Source organism: Dendroctonus ponderosae, unplaced genomic scaffold (assembly GCF_020466585.1).
Source record: "Dendroctonus ponderosae isolate FM_Combo_2020 unplaced genomic scaffold, Dpon_F_20191213v2 Dpon_F_20191213_2, whole genome shotgun sequence".
In the NCBI taxonomy this organism is placed as follows: Eukaryota; Metazoa; Arthropoda; class Insecta; order Coleoptera; family Curculionidae; genus Dendroctonus; species Dendroctonus ponderosae.
The window spans coordinates 8,252,956-8,270,411 of NW_026018165.1; the positions used below are offsets into that span (position 1 = coordinate 8,252,956).

Consider the following 17,456-nt stretch of genomic DNA (forward strand, 5'->3'; position numbering starts at 1 on the left):
TATTTAGCAAAGAAAAATTTATTAATAAACTTTATAAAACAAAAAAATGACCTGCAATCCACAGGTGGTTAATCAAGCTAGTATATAAAAAAAATATTGTATGTATACAAAAATAGAGAGTAACTTAAAAACTATACAAAGTATATAAATTGAGACATTTACTGCATAAACAGAGAAAACAGTTGACATTTTGGAGAATTAATTCGAAGAAGCCGAAAATATGAATATAATTCGACTGAAAACAGCATATAGACATATAAAAAGTTCCAGCCATATCAATATCAAATATTATAGTACAGAGGTAAATCAACTTGATTGATTGGGAAATACTTAATATAAAAATATAGGATACATTTTGGTCTTTGAGGTTTAAACTATGAAATATTCCATTTAATGGAGTTTAACAGCTAATAGCTTATGGAAAACAGGCGATAAATATTATAGATATATGGTATGACATCAATATTATACATTAGGGCACTTCTAAATACTACAGTCTAGCGCTACAGGTATATTAGTACTTCTTCTTACCGTAAATATGGAAAATATTTTAAATGGCCAACCTACTTTTGAGATTTTTCAAAAATAGTAATGCAGGAAGTTACGTTTAAATGCCCTACTATGTATGCAGAGTAGGATTGGCCTTATAAAATACATATAGGCTTACAATATATTGTGCGCTAAAAATACAAAACAAATTAAAGAAAAACTGTAAACGTATAAAAACTAGAATTTAAAAAAAGCACAATGAAGAAACTAACATACATATTGAAAAATCACAGCAAAAATGTACCTAAAATTTAAACTTTCTTACTTTAGGGGCCTAAAAACAATGATTTTGGAAGCTGTAACAACTTATATTAAAAATTGAAAAACAAGACTAGCAAAAATAAACAAATGAACTTTTTTAATTATCGAAATGACCTGGGTGACGTTGAATATTGAGTTGTAGATGTTTTTTCATTGAAATTCTCAATGGGTTTTCTCAACTTAAAACAGAAAAGCCAAAGTAGCCATCAATACTCCAAAGAGTGTAAATCCGGCAAGCGTGGAGGCTGAGTTACATTTGTCGGTGGAACAAGTCTCACAGTTCATATCGCTGAGACTATCGGGACTATTGCTGCTCTGGTCCGATACCCATCCAACAGTTTTGGCAACTGCTTGGCAACCAACTGCTGGTCCAGCCAAGCATCCTCTATGAATGTATTCTTTTCCTTCCTTATCTGAAATCATTTTTTATCAGTATTCAGTTGTTCCCTTGTTTAATTATCTATTTAGAATGTGTTCCCCAAAATCACTACTACAAACTACATGTTTATTAACATTAATCTGTATTGCTAGCATTAGCGAAGGATAAACTGTATTCTGATGTGTATTAATCAGATAGTAAGGGTTGTCGACCTAAATCGAAAACAAGTAAATAACCTCATTTTCACTAAAAGCGATTTACGTTTTTAGTATCTGATGTCTATTTTTATACCCATATTAGATTATTCTTTATGCCTAGAAAACTAGAGCAAGGTGATTTATTTACTATGTCCCAGGCTTTTACGTTTATATTCTTAATTGTGTGGGTTCTTTGCAAAATTAATACAGTCTGTAAATTTGGAATAATTCATTAATTGCAAAGTTAAAGGTAATACAAAGGGGTATTGGAGACCGTTTAAAAATCAGTCTATTGAATACTGTTCCTATACAGGATAAGGCAAAACTCTATTTTCGCTGTGCATTTAAGGCAAGATCAGGCTTAGTTACAGGATTATTTCTTACTTTTGCAGAGCAGTGGAAAATATGACTCTGTGTCTTTCAATTGATTAATAACATATAATTTTTAATTTGAACGTTCATTGCAGTTGATAACACCTTGATAATTTTAAAACACATCACAACAAGTTAGTCGTTTTTGATCATTCTATCGAATTTTTGTAGTCATGTTCATCTCATCAGAAGCCAAGATGAATTTTGTCAAAATTTTGAATTGGTTGTTTTCACCTAAATTTGTGAACACCCTGTGGAAAAAGTGTAAAAGCCCACAATGCGACATATCTGCATATGAATTTTAAGCTTCGGGTTTACTAACATTTCTTTTCTTGATTCATGTCGATCCATCAAATGATAACCCAAAAAAATATGAAAATCGAATTTAAACTAAAGCGCCAAGTGAATTTTAAACTGATAAATATTGATCGTGTCCAATAGTTGTTAATAACACCTTCAAGATTATGAGGAATTATTTAACTAATTCCAACAACTAATTAAAACGAGAATATTTTCACATCCGTTTTTTTTCCTTTTGTAAGGTTGTGTGATGTTGTGTGATACTTGCTTTACGCATTATACATTATTTGATAATGAGACTGATGCTATTAATTAATCTTGTCATAATTAATTTTTATTTACATTTTTCATCAAAATGATAGACAATGTCACTTTGGAAATTAAACTCGAATCGCCAAATGCATGTAAAAAATCAATTTGCTAACATTTCTGAGCCGTATTAATTTAACTTCTCCTGTGTTATAAACACCTTCATCATTCGGTAAGTTTTTAATAAATTATTTTCGACTGTTAGCTTCTTGCCAGTAAATATTTTTGCAAAACTAGTCGTTGAAGAGATAAGTAATATTTGGAAGTTTTGAATTGAATAACCCAAAAGCAAGCTAAACACTAATATTTTATAAAAACAACTTAAATTCCAAGAATTATTGAGTCTAATGATTACACCTTCACTCGAAAAAATCTTTGTTCATGAAAACAATAAAATTTATAAAATTAGAGCTTTCGTTTCTTAGTTTTGATTCTGAGAATGCACAAATTGAAAAATATCTAATTTAGCTTCTTTTTGATCAGGCCTAGATGATAAGATAAAATACATAATTTTGAAAATAAAAATACTTTCTGGTGCCATGCATTTCTCATTAAGATTAATGAAGCGCTTTTAACAACTTCTATTCTTTTCAGACTTTGTCGGCTCTTTAATCTGTCTTTATCCAGTTTAAGGTCGCAATAAAAAATACCAAAAAATTGTAAACAATGTATTTCATTCGTTTCACCAACGAATCACCAAATTACATGTTTCAATGAAAAGAAAGCTGCAAAACTACGCAACGTACGACCTAAAATGAGTTTTTTCACTTGATCTGTGTTGAAATATCAATTTATTTTTTTTAATGTTTAGACTATTATAATTTGAGTGGACACACTGGAAAACCCGTAAAATTCTTTGACAAACAAAACGCCTCATTATTCGCCTAGTGCCGTTAAGAACCAAACGAGGCTCAAGACAACGTCAACATTCGAATTTGTATGTTTACTTTTAACATGTATAATAATTTATGTATGTTTACAAAGGGTTTTGTGAACACTATACAAGCCCTCTTTGTTTCACCGTAGACGCCAAGTGGTAAAAAACGGCCTTTTGGTCTCGCCAGAAGCGCACGATGTGAGAGGAAAGGGAAGAGCAATTATATATTTTTTAAGTTCAGTTGCAAGTTTACTTTAATAAAAGTAAAATAATTAATTAAAAGCTTAATAGCTTAAAAGCAAAATAAAAAATTCTTTCTGTTCTGTAAATGATACAAAGTTTTCTCGAATAGTGAATTTTCTGAATTTCGCATTTCTGAATCTTCTTTCATTGCTGGAAGTATACCCCTACAATTCTGACTGGCATTCAGGAGAGTCTTTTACAACAGAAAATATTCCTTTATCACCGTTCTACAATCTGAATCAAATTTAAATATTTCGAAACGTAACACACTTCTTACAACAAATGTTGCTCTTTCTTAATTTAATTACACTTAGCTTTCAATTATTTTCGTTTACTTCTTGCTCTTCATGTGGAACATATTGTGTACTTGTATCATAAAAATACCCACCCCAACAGAGTGAAATGTATTTTAGTTCATTATTATTCATAATAGAAATATGCATGGAAAGCTTTATATATTAGTATAATCATAGCAATTACAGTAATTACTGGTTGCTGTGAGTATTTCTAACTTCCTTGTTGTTGCTCGTGACAAACAGAAATTATATCCATTAAAGTAGTTGACTTGCATTCAATGTGAAATTGAATAAAAGTAATATTTTTTGCAAGCTGCAAAAACCTAAAAACTGCATGGTATTAGATGCTTTCATTTAGACTTCGACAAAAATTGTTAAATTCCAGAAAGTATTAATAATTTGGCGGTTTAGAACGTCTGTTCAGAATGTGAAATGCGGCTCACATATTTAGGTACTTGCGTAGCTTCCTTACATCTTGAGAAAATTATGCATGTTTGCTCCCACCCGCAATTTGGATAATTTAAGTGTATTGCGTGTGTGTGTGTGTGAGGTCAAAGCTCTAACAGGATAATATGAAAAAAAACTAACAATTGTTCCAATTTTTCTCTAAACCTGAATACCTATTATAACATGATAATAAAACTCAACAGAAAGATTAGTTGGTTAGGTAGGCCTCGAGTGAATGAAATATTCGAGGCAGTGGAAATGAGAATAATATTCCACGCATGTATCATAAATTATTCCCGGTTTAATAAATTTGCAAAACCATGAGGTCATCTTGGTAGCGCAAATGGCCAGCAAGTTGTTATTTAAACAGACAATTGGGTCATTGTTGAATTGACTTGGCGCTCTTTGTTTTGTGACCTTCCATTGAAGATTTGTATTCTACCTGCAAGAAATTATGTCGAAGCACATTCGGAATTATTATTGTTTCCAAATTGAATCAATTGCTGAAATATATTTAGTGAATTTTATGAACCAAGAGCTGAGTGCTTATATTACATATGCTTATCAGTGTTGATACACTTATGTAAATTTGCTGTTTTTCATTGAAAACAATCTGTGCTCTAGTCATTCATCTGAATCTTTGCCATGTTTTTCCAATGTTCTCCTTTCTCCATCTCATTTTCTGTTTTCTTTATCACCTTTTTAAAGCTATTTTTTGTTGTGTTTGTTAAAGCTAAGCAAACTTATTTCCAACCGCATCTGTGTGAACAGCCTATTTTTGATCGCCGAAATTTTTGAAGACTCGAAACAGCATTTATTCTTACGTCTTCAACATTCCCTAGATAATTGGATAGCTTTTGTAGGGCTCCATTCCCGGCTATTTCCCATTAAGCTTCTGCTTTTATGTTATCAGCTGTATTAACTGAACTGCATTATGTTTTATGCGAAAACAAAAACAAACCGATGACTGCTTTGCTTCGACTAAACATATTAAATCGAGTGTTGTCTTTCTCAGTATTACGTAGAAATAGGCATGACGCATCATGCCATAGTTACAACTCATGACTTCCATTTTACAAATTAACCATTGCTAAATAAGTTATTTAGTTGAATAATTTTCCATTATTTTTACTTTAATCGCTAGTAGTAAGCTGCTAATGGATTGTGAACCCAAATTACGTAATTCCCAATGTAAAATTAATTGTTATTTCGTCCACATGAGGGCGTAGGTGATAATTATTATCACACAATAATTTTATTAACATTTCCTTTTTGAATCATTTTTGGTATCAGCTAATGAGCACTGTTTAACAAGAACCTATTTAACATTTATTTAGGCAAATTATGATGCTGATGGGGTAATTACTACCTATTTAACAGTTGCGTAAAGAGGATCTGATAACTAGGTACATATAGGTAGGTGCCTATACGAGCGTAATCATGTAACTGGAATGTTTCCATGTCGATGACTAAGGAAAAGGAACAAATAGCGATAAAATTTTAGAATAAACCACGTGTTGAAGAATGTCATGACAATTTTTTTGACGATAAAAATTTTTGCACTTACTTTTGGCAGTAAGTTTTACGCAACTGGGTCCAACAATGCTATCCAAAAATCCCAGACTTCCACAATCCACTGTATCATAAGTGAAAGATGCGATTCCCCAGCCACAGGCCATGCTCTTCTGAGTATCGCATGAGTAGCAGGTTAAAGCTTCTATAAAACAAAAACCAAAATGTGTTTATAGGCAAGCATAAATATGTGCTAAAATGTTCTTGTTCTTAATAGAGGACCTAATTAATTTTTAAACTGTGCTTTCAAATTGGTTCCTCATTAAATAGCATTTTTCTCATGTCAGGGTTCTTTAGTAAATCTTACGATATACATTTAGAAATTATCGGAATCCAAGGTGTGTTTATCACATTTACGTCAAAGCTTTTGCAGACAGATCAATTTACAAAACGTTTACTGTTCGGTTTTTCTGGATCGCATTTAAAATTAGAATTCTGGTAAATAGGTATCATGTATTCCACAGCTTTTAATATAGGTAATTGGGAACGTCAGAAATATGTTGATAAAAGTATAGGAAACAGAAGAATTTGCAATGTATTATTGATTATACCTACTACATTTACCCGCTAAAAATTACATTATATTTAGGTATATAGAATGCATTACATTCAACCAAAGAGATGAAAGTTGAAAATGTTGAGTGAACTAGGTACTGATTAAAATAAGGTTTTAAAATTGAAAAAATTTTCACAAAAAAAATACATTTCCCATGTAGGTCGGTAGAAATTAACATTTTCATAAATCGTTTAAATTTGTTATATGGTTATGTAAATAAGTATTTTAATTCAAAGAATAAACTGGTAGAAAACACGATATCCTCGATTATACTAGAGTACCTATTATAGAAAATCAAATAGGGTAAAAGAGGAACAGAAGCTTCGTGTTGAAATGTTTTCGTATTGCTGGTTGAGCCTTTCCTTTTGTTGTTTACCATTCATTTTTCATTTAAGTCAATGTTATCAAGTTTTTTGCGCATTTCTGTTTTATTGATGTTCAGTTTTAACACCAAAATTCTCACCGTTGTGAGTAATACAAACTATTGGAAATACAAATGGTTAAGCTCAAGCGAATTATATCGATGAATTTTAGTTTTATAAGAGAGCCTTAAAGAACTCGTTGCGTCACCAACATAATAAAATACGTTCTGCTTGTGTTGAGATAAATAGATAGCTATTTTATTTCAATGCTCTTTTCCCTATTAATAATATAATACAAACATTTTTAAATGAAATATTTGATTATGTATTTGCTTTCCTGGTTTAACCTCACTACTACTTTGAAACCTCCATTGAAAAAGAGGTAGGTAGGTAAGCATAAAAGTGTTTCAGTGCGGTAACATTTCGAAATTACAAACATTTAGTTTAATCAAAAAAATAACATTAATCATTTGGTTTAAGTGAAACAAAATAAATTTTATGTTTTGCTATTACGAATAGATACCTTAAAACTGATGCCCAAAAATTTTTTGCCATAAATCAGTTCAATTTAAAGCACAGTTCCAGCTCCTGCAAAACATTACCTATTTACCTACTTTCCAAATTATTTCGTGTAAAAAATGTACTTAAAAATTCATTAAAATGTTTTAAGCGGTTTCCGAAATAGGTACCTATTAATAAATTTGAGTTTGCTCACACACAGTCATAAAACTAGTGTTTGGGGAATACCTACCTACTTATAAAAATTTCAATTTTTGATGTGAAGTTAAAAGAAAAATATTCATAGAATAAAAGTTTAATTTTTGGTTGATTTGTGTAATCATTTCATAAAAAATGAAGTGTTAATTATCTATCTTGTGGAGAAAATAGTACCTGTTATGATTTTTTTTTAAATTTTAAAGTAACCGACCAGGAGTTAATTGATAAAGTAATAATTCTGCAAAATGAACAACTGAAGCTCGTTTGCATTTTGTTAATATGACTTCAGTTTTATTTTGAAATAGGTTGGTATACAAAAAATCAACGTTTGTATTTTCAAATAAAAGCATTCTAAAAATAAGGCTGTTTTTGCCCTCCATTAAGAACGTGAACACTTAAAGCATAGTTGGAAGTAACAGGTCACGGTAACAATTAAATTTGCACATTGCCTAACATGCACGTACCGACAAATGTTTGAAAGTCAAAAATCGAGTAGAAAAAGCAGTTAAATAATTCGAGGAAATGTGTGTCGAAGAACGCTCATCTGAATTGCGCTGATATTTAGACGCAAAAAAATACAGCCGTTAAAAATTATCCAGAATAAATAATCATATAATAAATTTAATTGTTTCTCTTGTCTCGTATGGTACGCGAGCACTGCTTCATTCTCATCTTATTAATGAATCAAGCTGAATTGATCTTAAGATTAATAACCGTTTAGTTGTTAATTATGTTTGTTTATTAAGATAAATCGAAAGTAGCTACAATATTTCTGCATTATGTCAAATTAATGTTGCCTATTGCTTGGTTGTGATCTTGACTAATTGTAAACAACTAAATATTTAAATATCCATAAATCTTACCTGAGCTAACAGCTAATGCTAAAACCAGCACAAAATAGGATGTGAAGGACGCCATTTTGCACGTTTGATTTAAAAAAATAGCCTTGAATTGACTCAAAAAGTTAAATCCTTTGAGGAACCGTATGTAGTGTTAAATGCAAGGAAATATTGTAAAATTCAATGATTATCAGAAATCGACTTGACTAACGCTCTCGAACTACAAACCCACAGACTCGAGCAGAGGAGAAAAATCGTCAATTGCGCTTGGCAAACGAAAGGGATCTGCCTTGGAAAGAACAAGGTTGTCGGACTTATGTAATAAAAATCCTTGAAAAGGAGTTGGTTTGAGGATGTTCTTCTCAGGGTATTTTCCAAAAATATCCAACGGAAAAAAAATTGTAACCCTTCCTGCAAAAGTCAGCAGTCGATCTTTCGAAGCGTTCCAAATATGTCAATGCTCACCAGTCTGGTGTGTAATACACCTACAGGTATATCGGATTGGTCAACAAGAAAAAATTGATAATTTATGAACTAGTAGATAGCTCCCAACTTACTAAATTCGATTAAGACTGCTATTTGATTAATGGCCAATTTACTGAAAATAAATACACAATTGAGAAATCTGGAACATCCACATCAACTGAATATTAACCACTACCTACCTATTAGTATTTTTGATCTCATTGCAAATCCTCATTCGTTAAAATATTTTCTAGCTGTTTCATAAAACCAGCCAAAAATTTTAAGAAAGGTTACTTTTCTTCTGGTGCTGCCAGAGATTAGAGTTAGTAAGACTAATTTCTGGTAGAGCTACATCCATTTCTGATTCTCGATAAGTTTTCCAATAGTGATTAGTTCCTTCCATTAACTTCACTACAGATAATATGGGCAAAGCATGTAAAGTTTCGTAAACCTGACATCGATGCTTCAAATGTTTGATATGTCCAAGGATTTTTTATCGCGTCTACAGTTTTTAGTCTTGCTCAGCATAACATTTGATAATTAATAAACAAAGGCGGTGAAGTACATTAATATGTTGATGATAATTCATGGGAAACACTAAATTCTAGACGCATACATGCGATCGAATTAAAGCGTGAATGAAGTAATGAAATTCACGCAAAAATAATAGGCACGAAAAAGCTTATTTAGGTACAACAAAGCTACGACTGTTGATTAATTACACGTCAGTCATTAAACATTATAGTACCTATTTTATTCAGTTCAGTTAGATAGAATAGGGCAACTACAGAGTAAACAGATTTTCCAAATGTGCGCATCCTTAAAGTGCAGCTTTGAAAAGCATTTGGCAAATTTGCAGTTGAAACCGCCGTTTCGCTCGACATCTATATGCCCCAAAGACCCAGCTTATTTTTGATCGCCGATAACTTTACCTCGTAAAGGACCAGGTGGAAGTTTAGAAGGGTCGATGACGCATTTTGACCAGTTGTTCGATGGTACTGCTTTCCACCAACATCGAATAAAGCTCATTCCAGAAAATATTTACGTTGCGTTCTAAATTTAATTTGTTTCAAATTTAACGCACTAGTTCATAAAGGTTATTAATTATTTTAATTATTATAATTTTTACATTTAGGTAATTACATTTTTGTCATTTGGCTCCAGTTTATCTTTTAGCGCCAGATTAAAGGAATTAGGGCAAAAATACCCCTCTACACAACCAGAGATCTGGATGTGGCCCCAAAAGGGCCACTGAAAATGTCCTTTTTGGCGCCAGTCAGTCTGTATTATATTGAGCGAAGTGCGTAAAAGATGAAACCGAATGAAATGGTAGAGGCGTATATTTACGGATGAGCTGAAAATTGATATTAAGTGTAGTGAATTTATATTGAAGTCAGCGTTTCACTCCTCTGTTACAAGTTACAAAACAAAACTATATTTTATAAGTTAACTGAATCAAATTGCTCAAATCGATATTTACTTAAATTTCTATAAACTTCCGGTTGAATGCATGCATGTTCCATTTGGAACTTTGAGACTAACAAATATTCATAAAAATAACAAAATCTACCAAGTACTGTGAGTTTTAATAAGATTTCAATGAAACCCAATTGAATCTTTCTTTCTATTTTAGGCACCAATGGAGTCGATAAATTATCCGCTTTTCTAGTGAAAATTATTAATGTGTTTATTGGCTAAATTTAGAATATGTCAATAACGCCTTATGAATGAAAAACAACCATTTCCTACTTCAGTTGAATTAGGATAAATTAATTTTCCATTTGTTTGCTCACAGAACGTGTTCAGTTTTCCTGTCGTTTATCGTTTTGGTCGAACTGATAAATATTTCAAGGCTTCTCAGCTAACAAGAACGACTGGAATCTAAGCCAAAGAAAAACGCATAAGTTATACATTTTTACAATTTATATATTATCAAAATTGAAACGTCTTTAGGACTTCACATTCACACTTATTCTAAAAGAATCCCAATGTTTTCAATTTTTCACTTTAACAGTTAACCAAAGGTACGTATACACAAAACATAAAACTACATATTCGTTTTGCACAATGTTAATTAATTAACAAAAAAATATAAGGTACATACTGGTATAATTGCTTGATTATTATACATATACTAAAATGTGAAATAATTTCTTAAAATTAAATCATTAAAATAATACTATAGCTATATTATTATCTAAGTAGGTACATCAAAACCTGAAACAAAATAATTTACTTATTAATTTCAGCTGCTCAGTTAGGTAATGTGATAAAAAAAGCTAAATACTTTACTGATTCGATTCAAAAATATTTCATTTTTAACAGTGTAAAGAAGCACATATGAAGAACAAATTAAGATGCAGTTGCATGCCGTACTTGCAGACGTTTTCTTAACAGTATTCCGACATATATAAAAATTTTATTAATTTTACTACCATAGATATGCGCTCCAAACCTAGTAAGTACTTTTTGGCCAATTTCACAAAAAAATAATAAAATTATTCCAATTTTAGCTATGAAATCGGTACTTGTAAGTGTAAGTAAACAAAAAAAATATTTGCTTTATTAAAAAGATGTTTTAAAAACATTATGAAACCATGATATTCTTTTCGTATAAAAAGTTGCTAGGTACAATGTTTAATAAATTATACTTACAATAAGTAAAATAGTTGTAAAGGAAATCACATGTTGGCAGGCAGCATTATCGACGTAATTCTCTCCCCGCTTAATTTCGGTGATGTAATAGTAATTAAAAGCGTTTCCTATAACAAATTTCAACATTAAAAATAAATTGGAAATACCAGATTGAGCGGAAATCCAGAAACTAGAAACTTGTTGGGAGAAATTATTGTACAAAATACAAATTTAAATACAATTCTCGTTTTGAAACTAGAACTTTAAATCAAAACTTCTTAGTGTGAACCCAATTAAAATTTTTGCCGGTCCATTAAATGGGGTTTTATTCATAACATTATTTGGAACGGCAATATTAAACTTTAGTTAATAGACACTTACCAGGTAACACTGACGTGGTAACCAACAGAAAAATGGAAAGTATAATATTCCTAATAGATGCCATTTTGGAAAAACCCACCCAACTAGTTTACAGAGGCGGCAGGGGAGACTGAAAGGAATAAAGTTGCATAATTAGATTTAAAATAATATATTTCTAAGGATTTATAGAGCGTATTGCGCTGGAAAATGTCTATTCGGGGAACTGATACACTAACAATAAAATATAAGAAACGCAGGAAATGTCTTAACTAGCGGATTGTTCTGAGAAATTGGAATTAGCATTGCTGTTTACCGGTTTCGAAATTAATCGAACCATAAAAAACATTTACAGCGTATCTTGAAAATTATATAAAATTGCGCTTAATATTTTGAATAACCGTTCATCCAATAAAAACCAGTAATGCTAAAATTATTTGGCATTCATACTTTCATTAACAGTTAATACACCCATATTAATTTCGGTTCGATTCGTCCACAAGGTGTAAAAACTGTTTTTTTGTGGAGTATCCAAGTTTTTTAAGCAGTTATCGAAGATGACAACAGTAGAATTTAATTGTGCAAAGAAATTGTCGAAAATATTGAGGTAAATCAAAGTTTTATTCAAAGAATTTGCTTCAGTGATTATGAACATACCTACGTTTATCTTGATCAATTTTGCCAAGAAATACAATTGTTGATATTGGTTTAATAAACATGCAGATGTTGTTAGATACGGTCATATACCCAATACCCAAAAATTAAACGTTTAGGCGGCCATTTTCGGAAATGAAGAACATTTTTGAATTGAATCTACATTTTATTTATGTAGTTAACGTCTAATTGATCGAGCCGAGAATTGTCTAAATATGGGAAAATTTAAAAAATTGATTTTTGGATTTGCAAAAAAAGTGATGAGTGGCCACCAAGATAAGATTTTACCTCTTTAGACTTTGCTTTGCGATGGTATTTTAAAACGATAGCTTACTAAAGTCAAGAAAGCGAATAATATTCAGGACAAAAAAAATCGGATCATATGAATGTGGACGCATAGTGCAGACCAGAGACAAGGGAGAATTGTAGACACTTTAACAAAGTGAAGGAAGAATTTATCGCTTCTTTAATTGATTGGAAGATTAAGGTCATTTTAACGCCGAATAAAGATAATTTTGATTGAATGATTTTTTTATTGTTTCAAATAGGTATAACAAAGGAAAACGACTCGTTCAATTATATTTTTTGGGGCCCTTCAGAATAAAAAATAACATACAACCAATCAATGATTGAAGAGTATACAGGGTGTCCCGTAAGCTCATGATCAAAAGGGTACTGCGATATTCTTTGGACCAAAAGAAGACGATCTGACCTAACTTTTATTGACAAAAAATGTCGGGCTCCTCTGCTATTGATGGTCAAAGTTCTTCAAAAATTTTATCTTTTTTGAAATATCGGGAGAATGGTACGATGTATTTTCGTGAAACTCGCTGTGAATTTGTTCTTATGTAAGACTCATATTTTGATGAAACAATCGAGTTCAGCCGTTTTGGACAAGTGGTGAATTCTTGAGTGTCGTGGGACAAAAACTACCAGAACTTTTTAGTTGGAGGTTGAAATCAATTCATTTTTTTAGGTTGAGGCACTAATCCTTTATTCACAATTTTGTGCTCTTTGTAAAATCTTGTATTATTCATAGTTTTTGCGGAAAAAGATGAACATGATGCTACATGATTACATTATTACGTCAATTTACGAACGTCGAATATTATCAAAAGCAAACCGTTCTAGAAAATAAATGCGAAAAATAAGGAGATATACAATATACATACATACATGAAATAAGAATAAATTATCTTGCACCATTGGGAACAAAGCAAATTACAAAGAAAACCATTTGAAAAACTCAATACGGGTGTAGCACGCATTACACTTTGAAACTATACGAAGTTTGGTCTAATTTGGCTTAAGTACATGAGATTTTGGATTTGCAGCTAATGGGAGTCATTCAGTCTAGAAATTTGTTGAGGTCAGCCAATTTTTTTATTTTTTAAACTGACGTCAAACGCAATTTAAATTATTTTTAGAAGCTGTGAAGCATTTCCACGCTAATATTATCGAATGCGTCCAACTCGAACTTGTTGCTCAAAATGTTTCTAAGCAGGTAACAGAAAGTATTTGAATTTTGACCCATCAACGCAGGTCAATCAACTCTTTGGATTTATTATTCGGGTATAGTTAATTCACATTCTACAAATGCCTTGCGTGTATTAGTAGAACAAATATGCCTATTAATGACCGTTTTCTACAATAGCAAATAATTTCAATCATACAACTTACTTTCACTTTTTTTCACAAAAGCTGCATAACCGAATAATGCGATTTCAGGTCTAACAAAGTCAAAGATAGAACATCACTTTCGACGATTTCCACCAAAACTATCCACATTCTTCCCCATACTTTTAATTCAAACACGTCCCAGAAATAGGTCGTTGCGACCTTCCACTTGTAGTAAACACCATCGTCGAAAAGTGAATGAGATTTAAATGTTTAAAGGCGTACCGAGAAGCTGAGGCGCATCTGTAGTACCTGCCTACGCTTTAAAATCGCTTTTCGAGGAGATCGACTTTGCACTTTAAGGGTATGTGAAGGGTAAAGTAGCATTTAGGTCTTGGGTTTGTGGCTGATTTTCATTATCGGATAGCTAAATTTTCTGGGCTTCGTGAAAATGAGATGGCTTCTGGAAATGTTATTGGCATCTAAACAGGCATCTTAATGTTTTATTTTATTCTTATCTTAAACTGTCCTGTTTTCTGCTGCTTTATCGACAGTTTCTTCAACCTACTTTAATTCTTCTACTTTTCGGGAAATTTGAAAATTATTCATATCTTTTAATTTACGCCAGTTTTAGGCGTTTTCGTTAGTTGCAAATCAGAAATGTTTCGATGAGCCATGATATCAGTGACTGATTAGCAGTGAAATGCCCTGAGAGAAGATTAAATAAAATAATTGAGCCCCACTGATTTAACAAATTTGTGCTTCCCAAAAAGCGTTGGATGTTTGAGGGCATCGTGCATCGTATATAAAGTTGAGCAAAATTAACGAAAACCTGGTCGCTCTGAATCATCTCCTTTAGGTCACGCAGAAAAGAACATTTAAAAGAAAAAATATTAATTTAAAAAATATGCTAATCAATAATCACAGTGCTATTTCTTTTCAAAACAAGTAGGTAGTACGTATCAAGTTGTTTATTTATCTGGCAAAAAGTTCCAAAACAGAAGCGATAGGTTCAACAAGGCAATTAGAAACAAGCTTATTAAGGATTGATTATTTAATAAATTTAACAATAAATATACATTATTTATTATAGATTTGTAATTAAATCTAATATTGAGCATAAAACGGACTCCCATAGAAAGATTTCCTTTGTGCTTTCTTCCTACGGTTCATTTCGCATCTTCACTCCAAGACAGCAATTTTTTATAAAATTACTTCTGAAGCACTGGCAATGTAACAAATGCATGAGCGTAAGAATTAACGTAGAAGTATTTTATTGTTCTACAAATACCTACCTATTAAAATGTCTGCAACTGGTACAACGATCGTTTTTTTTTAAATTTGACTGCCACGTTATAGATACTAACATTCAAATATTTTACAGCTCTAATTCGCTCTAAAATATAATCCTGTGCTAATTAGTAGTATTAATTAGTAGTAACTAATTAGTAAAATCCTCTTCTCCACATTTAATTCTAATAAATCTTGTTATCAATTACGGGATAATTATTGCATGATTTTACAAGATTCTTGACTTTTCGGCGATTTCCGGCGAACGAAATATAAAGCACAATGTTCAAAAAGTTAAATAATAAAATTTAAGTAAAAAAAACGGCCGTAGAAACCTAAAATATCACTTTTGAGGAACATATTCTTAGTAAATAAAACATTAATATTTAATTAATTAATCGTATTAAAATATCCAGGATGTACTTCCCGTTATTAATCATTTTGCTTTGCATTTAAAGTCCTTATGCAAACATTGGAGCTTATTTCAACTCAATGATTAAGAGCATAGACACAACATCCTGAATTATCTCTTCGCTACCGTTCAGAATGAGTCAGAGTAAATGGCTCGCAGAAAAATCCCGGAAAAGACCGATTAAACTTCCATTTGAATCAATCCTAAGCCAGAATTGAATTCGTTGTGGACTTCTTCTTAATGTTAAATTAAAGGACAATTTCTAGCTTCTATTGTTATCTATTACTTTCAGTAGTTTATTATTAATTGGTGGTTCTTTGAATTCTCTTGAAATCTTAAGTGGGTGGTTCGTCCAACATTGTCTAATTTACAAATGATTTACAATTTGCAACCCGCTTAACTAAGAATATTTTATATTAATTATAGTAAATTTCATTTGCCATGCTGCACTTAGGTTTAGAAAGTCATAGGTAGATATTAATCATTATTATTTTCAAGTACCTATATTATTTCGAATCTCAATTGATCCTAACAATTATGTGTTTGTCTCGTTCACATTGGATTGGAAGTGTAATGCCGAAATGTTGGAAACAGAACATTCGTTAATAGAACAAGTAATTGGGGTTTAGAAATCTTAATTATAATTGTTATGGATGTCCATAAAATTCTTGAAAAGTTGTAAATTTTAGATCCTTTATTACTTTACCGACAAACTCCCAAGTTTTATAACAAAAACTGTTTTCCCACCCAGCACCAAACCTCACAAAAACGTATAGTGAAATTGGCGATAAAACGTTGACTTTATTTAAATTTTTATTAATGTTTTCCAGATAAATATCCTGAGGTTGACGCAATCACTAGATAAAAGTACAGCGATCCCCATTTCGCATGCTACTGTTTACAATACATTCAGATGTCCAAATATTTACAACTTGTTGGAAAACCAATTTAAAATAAATTTATCTAATAAGACCATTGTTTGAGCTTGTTACAACTTTAACCGTAAAAAATGACTGCAACAATTTAACTGATAACAGAAGTCAACAAAATATGTTTAAGCATATTAATAATTCTGGTCATCTCCTGCCCTCGAATACTTTGAAAATAATAATTATTGCAAAATATAATTAAAAAAAAATGAAGTGAAACACGCCAAAGACCACAACAACGATTTTTGTGCATTAAATTGAGAACTTGAAAAATTAAAATTCCACCTCCAATTATGAGTGGTTTGAGGTTTAGAGACATTTTTCTAGAGTTTTGCAAGAGCTCTTGAGCGTTTCATCTCAGGCTCGAATTTTGAAACTTTTCAAAATGTTGCGGTTTGCTTTACTGAATTGAATTTTTTCTAGGAAGATTGTTACACGCTTTTTCTATGCGCGGTAAAAATTTCAAATTATTTTAATAACTGGTTTGAGATTTAGATACAATTTTCTAGAGCTTTGCATGAGCTCTTGAGCATTTCTACTCAGACTTCCGCTTAAAAGCTTTTGAAAATTCACCGGCTTCCTATGTTGAATTGATTTTTCTTCTGAATATTCTTGGACTCTTTTTCTATGCGCTGTAAAAATTTCAACTCAATTTATAGCATTCTATTCTTTAATATAGGTAAATATTCGGAATATTTTCAATTTAATTGAATCATCGATATGTTTGATGGACAATCCTTCGTAAACAATGGCTGCAACAATTTAACTGATAACAGAAGTCAAGAAAATATGTTTAAGCATATTAATATGTATATTATATAT

General features: G+C 31.3%; 1 protein-coding gene and 2 long non-coding RNA genes across 3 annotated transcripts; 1 reads left to right on the forward strand and 2 right to left on the reverse strand.

The window, feature by feature from the left end:
• Positions 1-8,586, reverse strand: LOC109546495. Its single transcript, XM_019917473.2, has 3 exons — positions 8,301-8,586; positions 5,798-5,947; positions 1-1,223 (listed from the first exon to the last, which is right to left on the reverse strand). The coding sequence occupies exons 1-3, from the start codon at positions 8,353-8,355 to the stop codon at positions 991-993; spliced, it is 438 nt and encodes a 145-aa protein (XP_019773032.1). The 5' UTR covers positions 8,356-8,586; the 3' UTR covers positions 1-990.
• Positions 2,410-3,236, forward strand: LOC125503424. The gene is made up of 2 exons (XR_007280838.1): positions 2,410-2,539; positions 2,962-3,236. It is a non-coding gene; the product is annotated as an uncharacterized LOC125503424 (long non-coding RNA).
• A 2,063-nt stretch (positions 8,587-10,649) lies between the features above and the next one.
• LOC109546497 lies at positions 10,650-14,278 on the reverse strand. The gene is made up of 4 exons (XR_002172783.2): positions 14,067-14,278; positions 11,757-11,865; positions 11,397-11,503; positions 10,650-10,958 (listed from the first exon to the last, which is right to left on the reverse strand). It is a non-coding gene; the product is annotated as an uncharacterized LOC109546497 (long non-coding RNA).
• Between the last annotated feature and the right edge of the window lie 3,178 nt (positions 14,279-17,456).

Excerpts from the sequence above, each read along its gene's own strand:
- LOC109546495 (XM_019917473.2), bottom strand. The coding sequence starts at position 8,355 with ATGGCGTCCTTCACATCCTATTTTGTGCTGGTTTTAGCATTAGCTGTT. Across the intron at positions 5,948-8,300 it reads AGCATTAGCTGTTAGCTCAG|AAGCTTTAACCTGCTACTCA; the intron begins GTAAGATTTATG and ends TTTGTTTTATAG. Across the intron at positions 1,224-5,797 it reads CGTAAAACTTACTGCCAAAA|ATAAGGAAGGAAAAGAATAC; the intron begins GTAAGTGCAAAA and ends AAATGATTTCAG.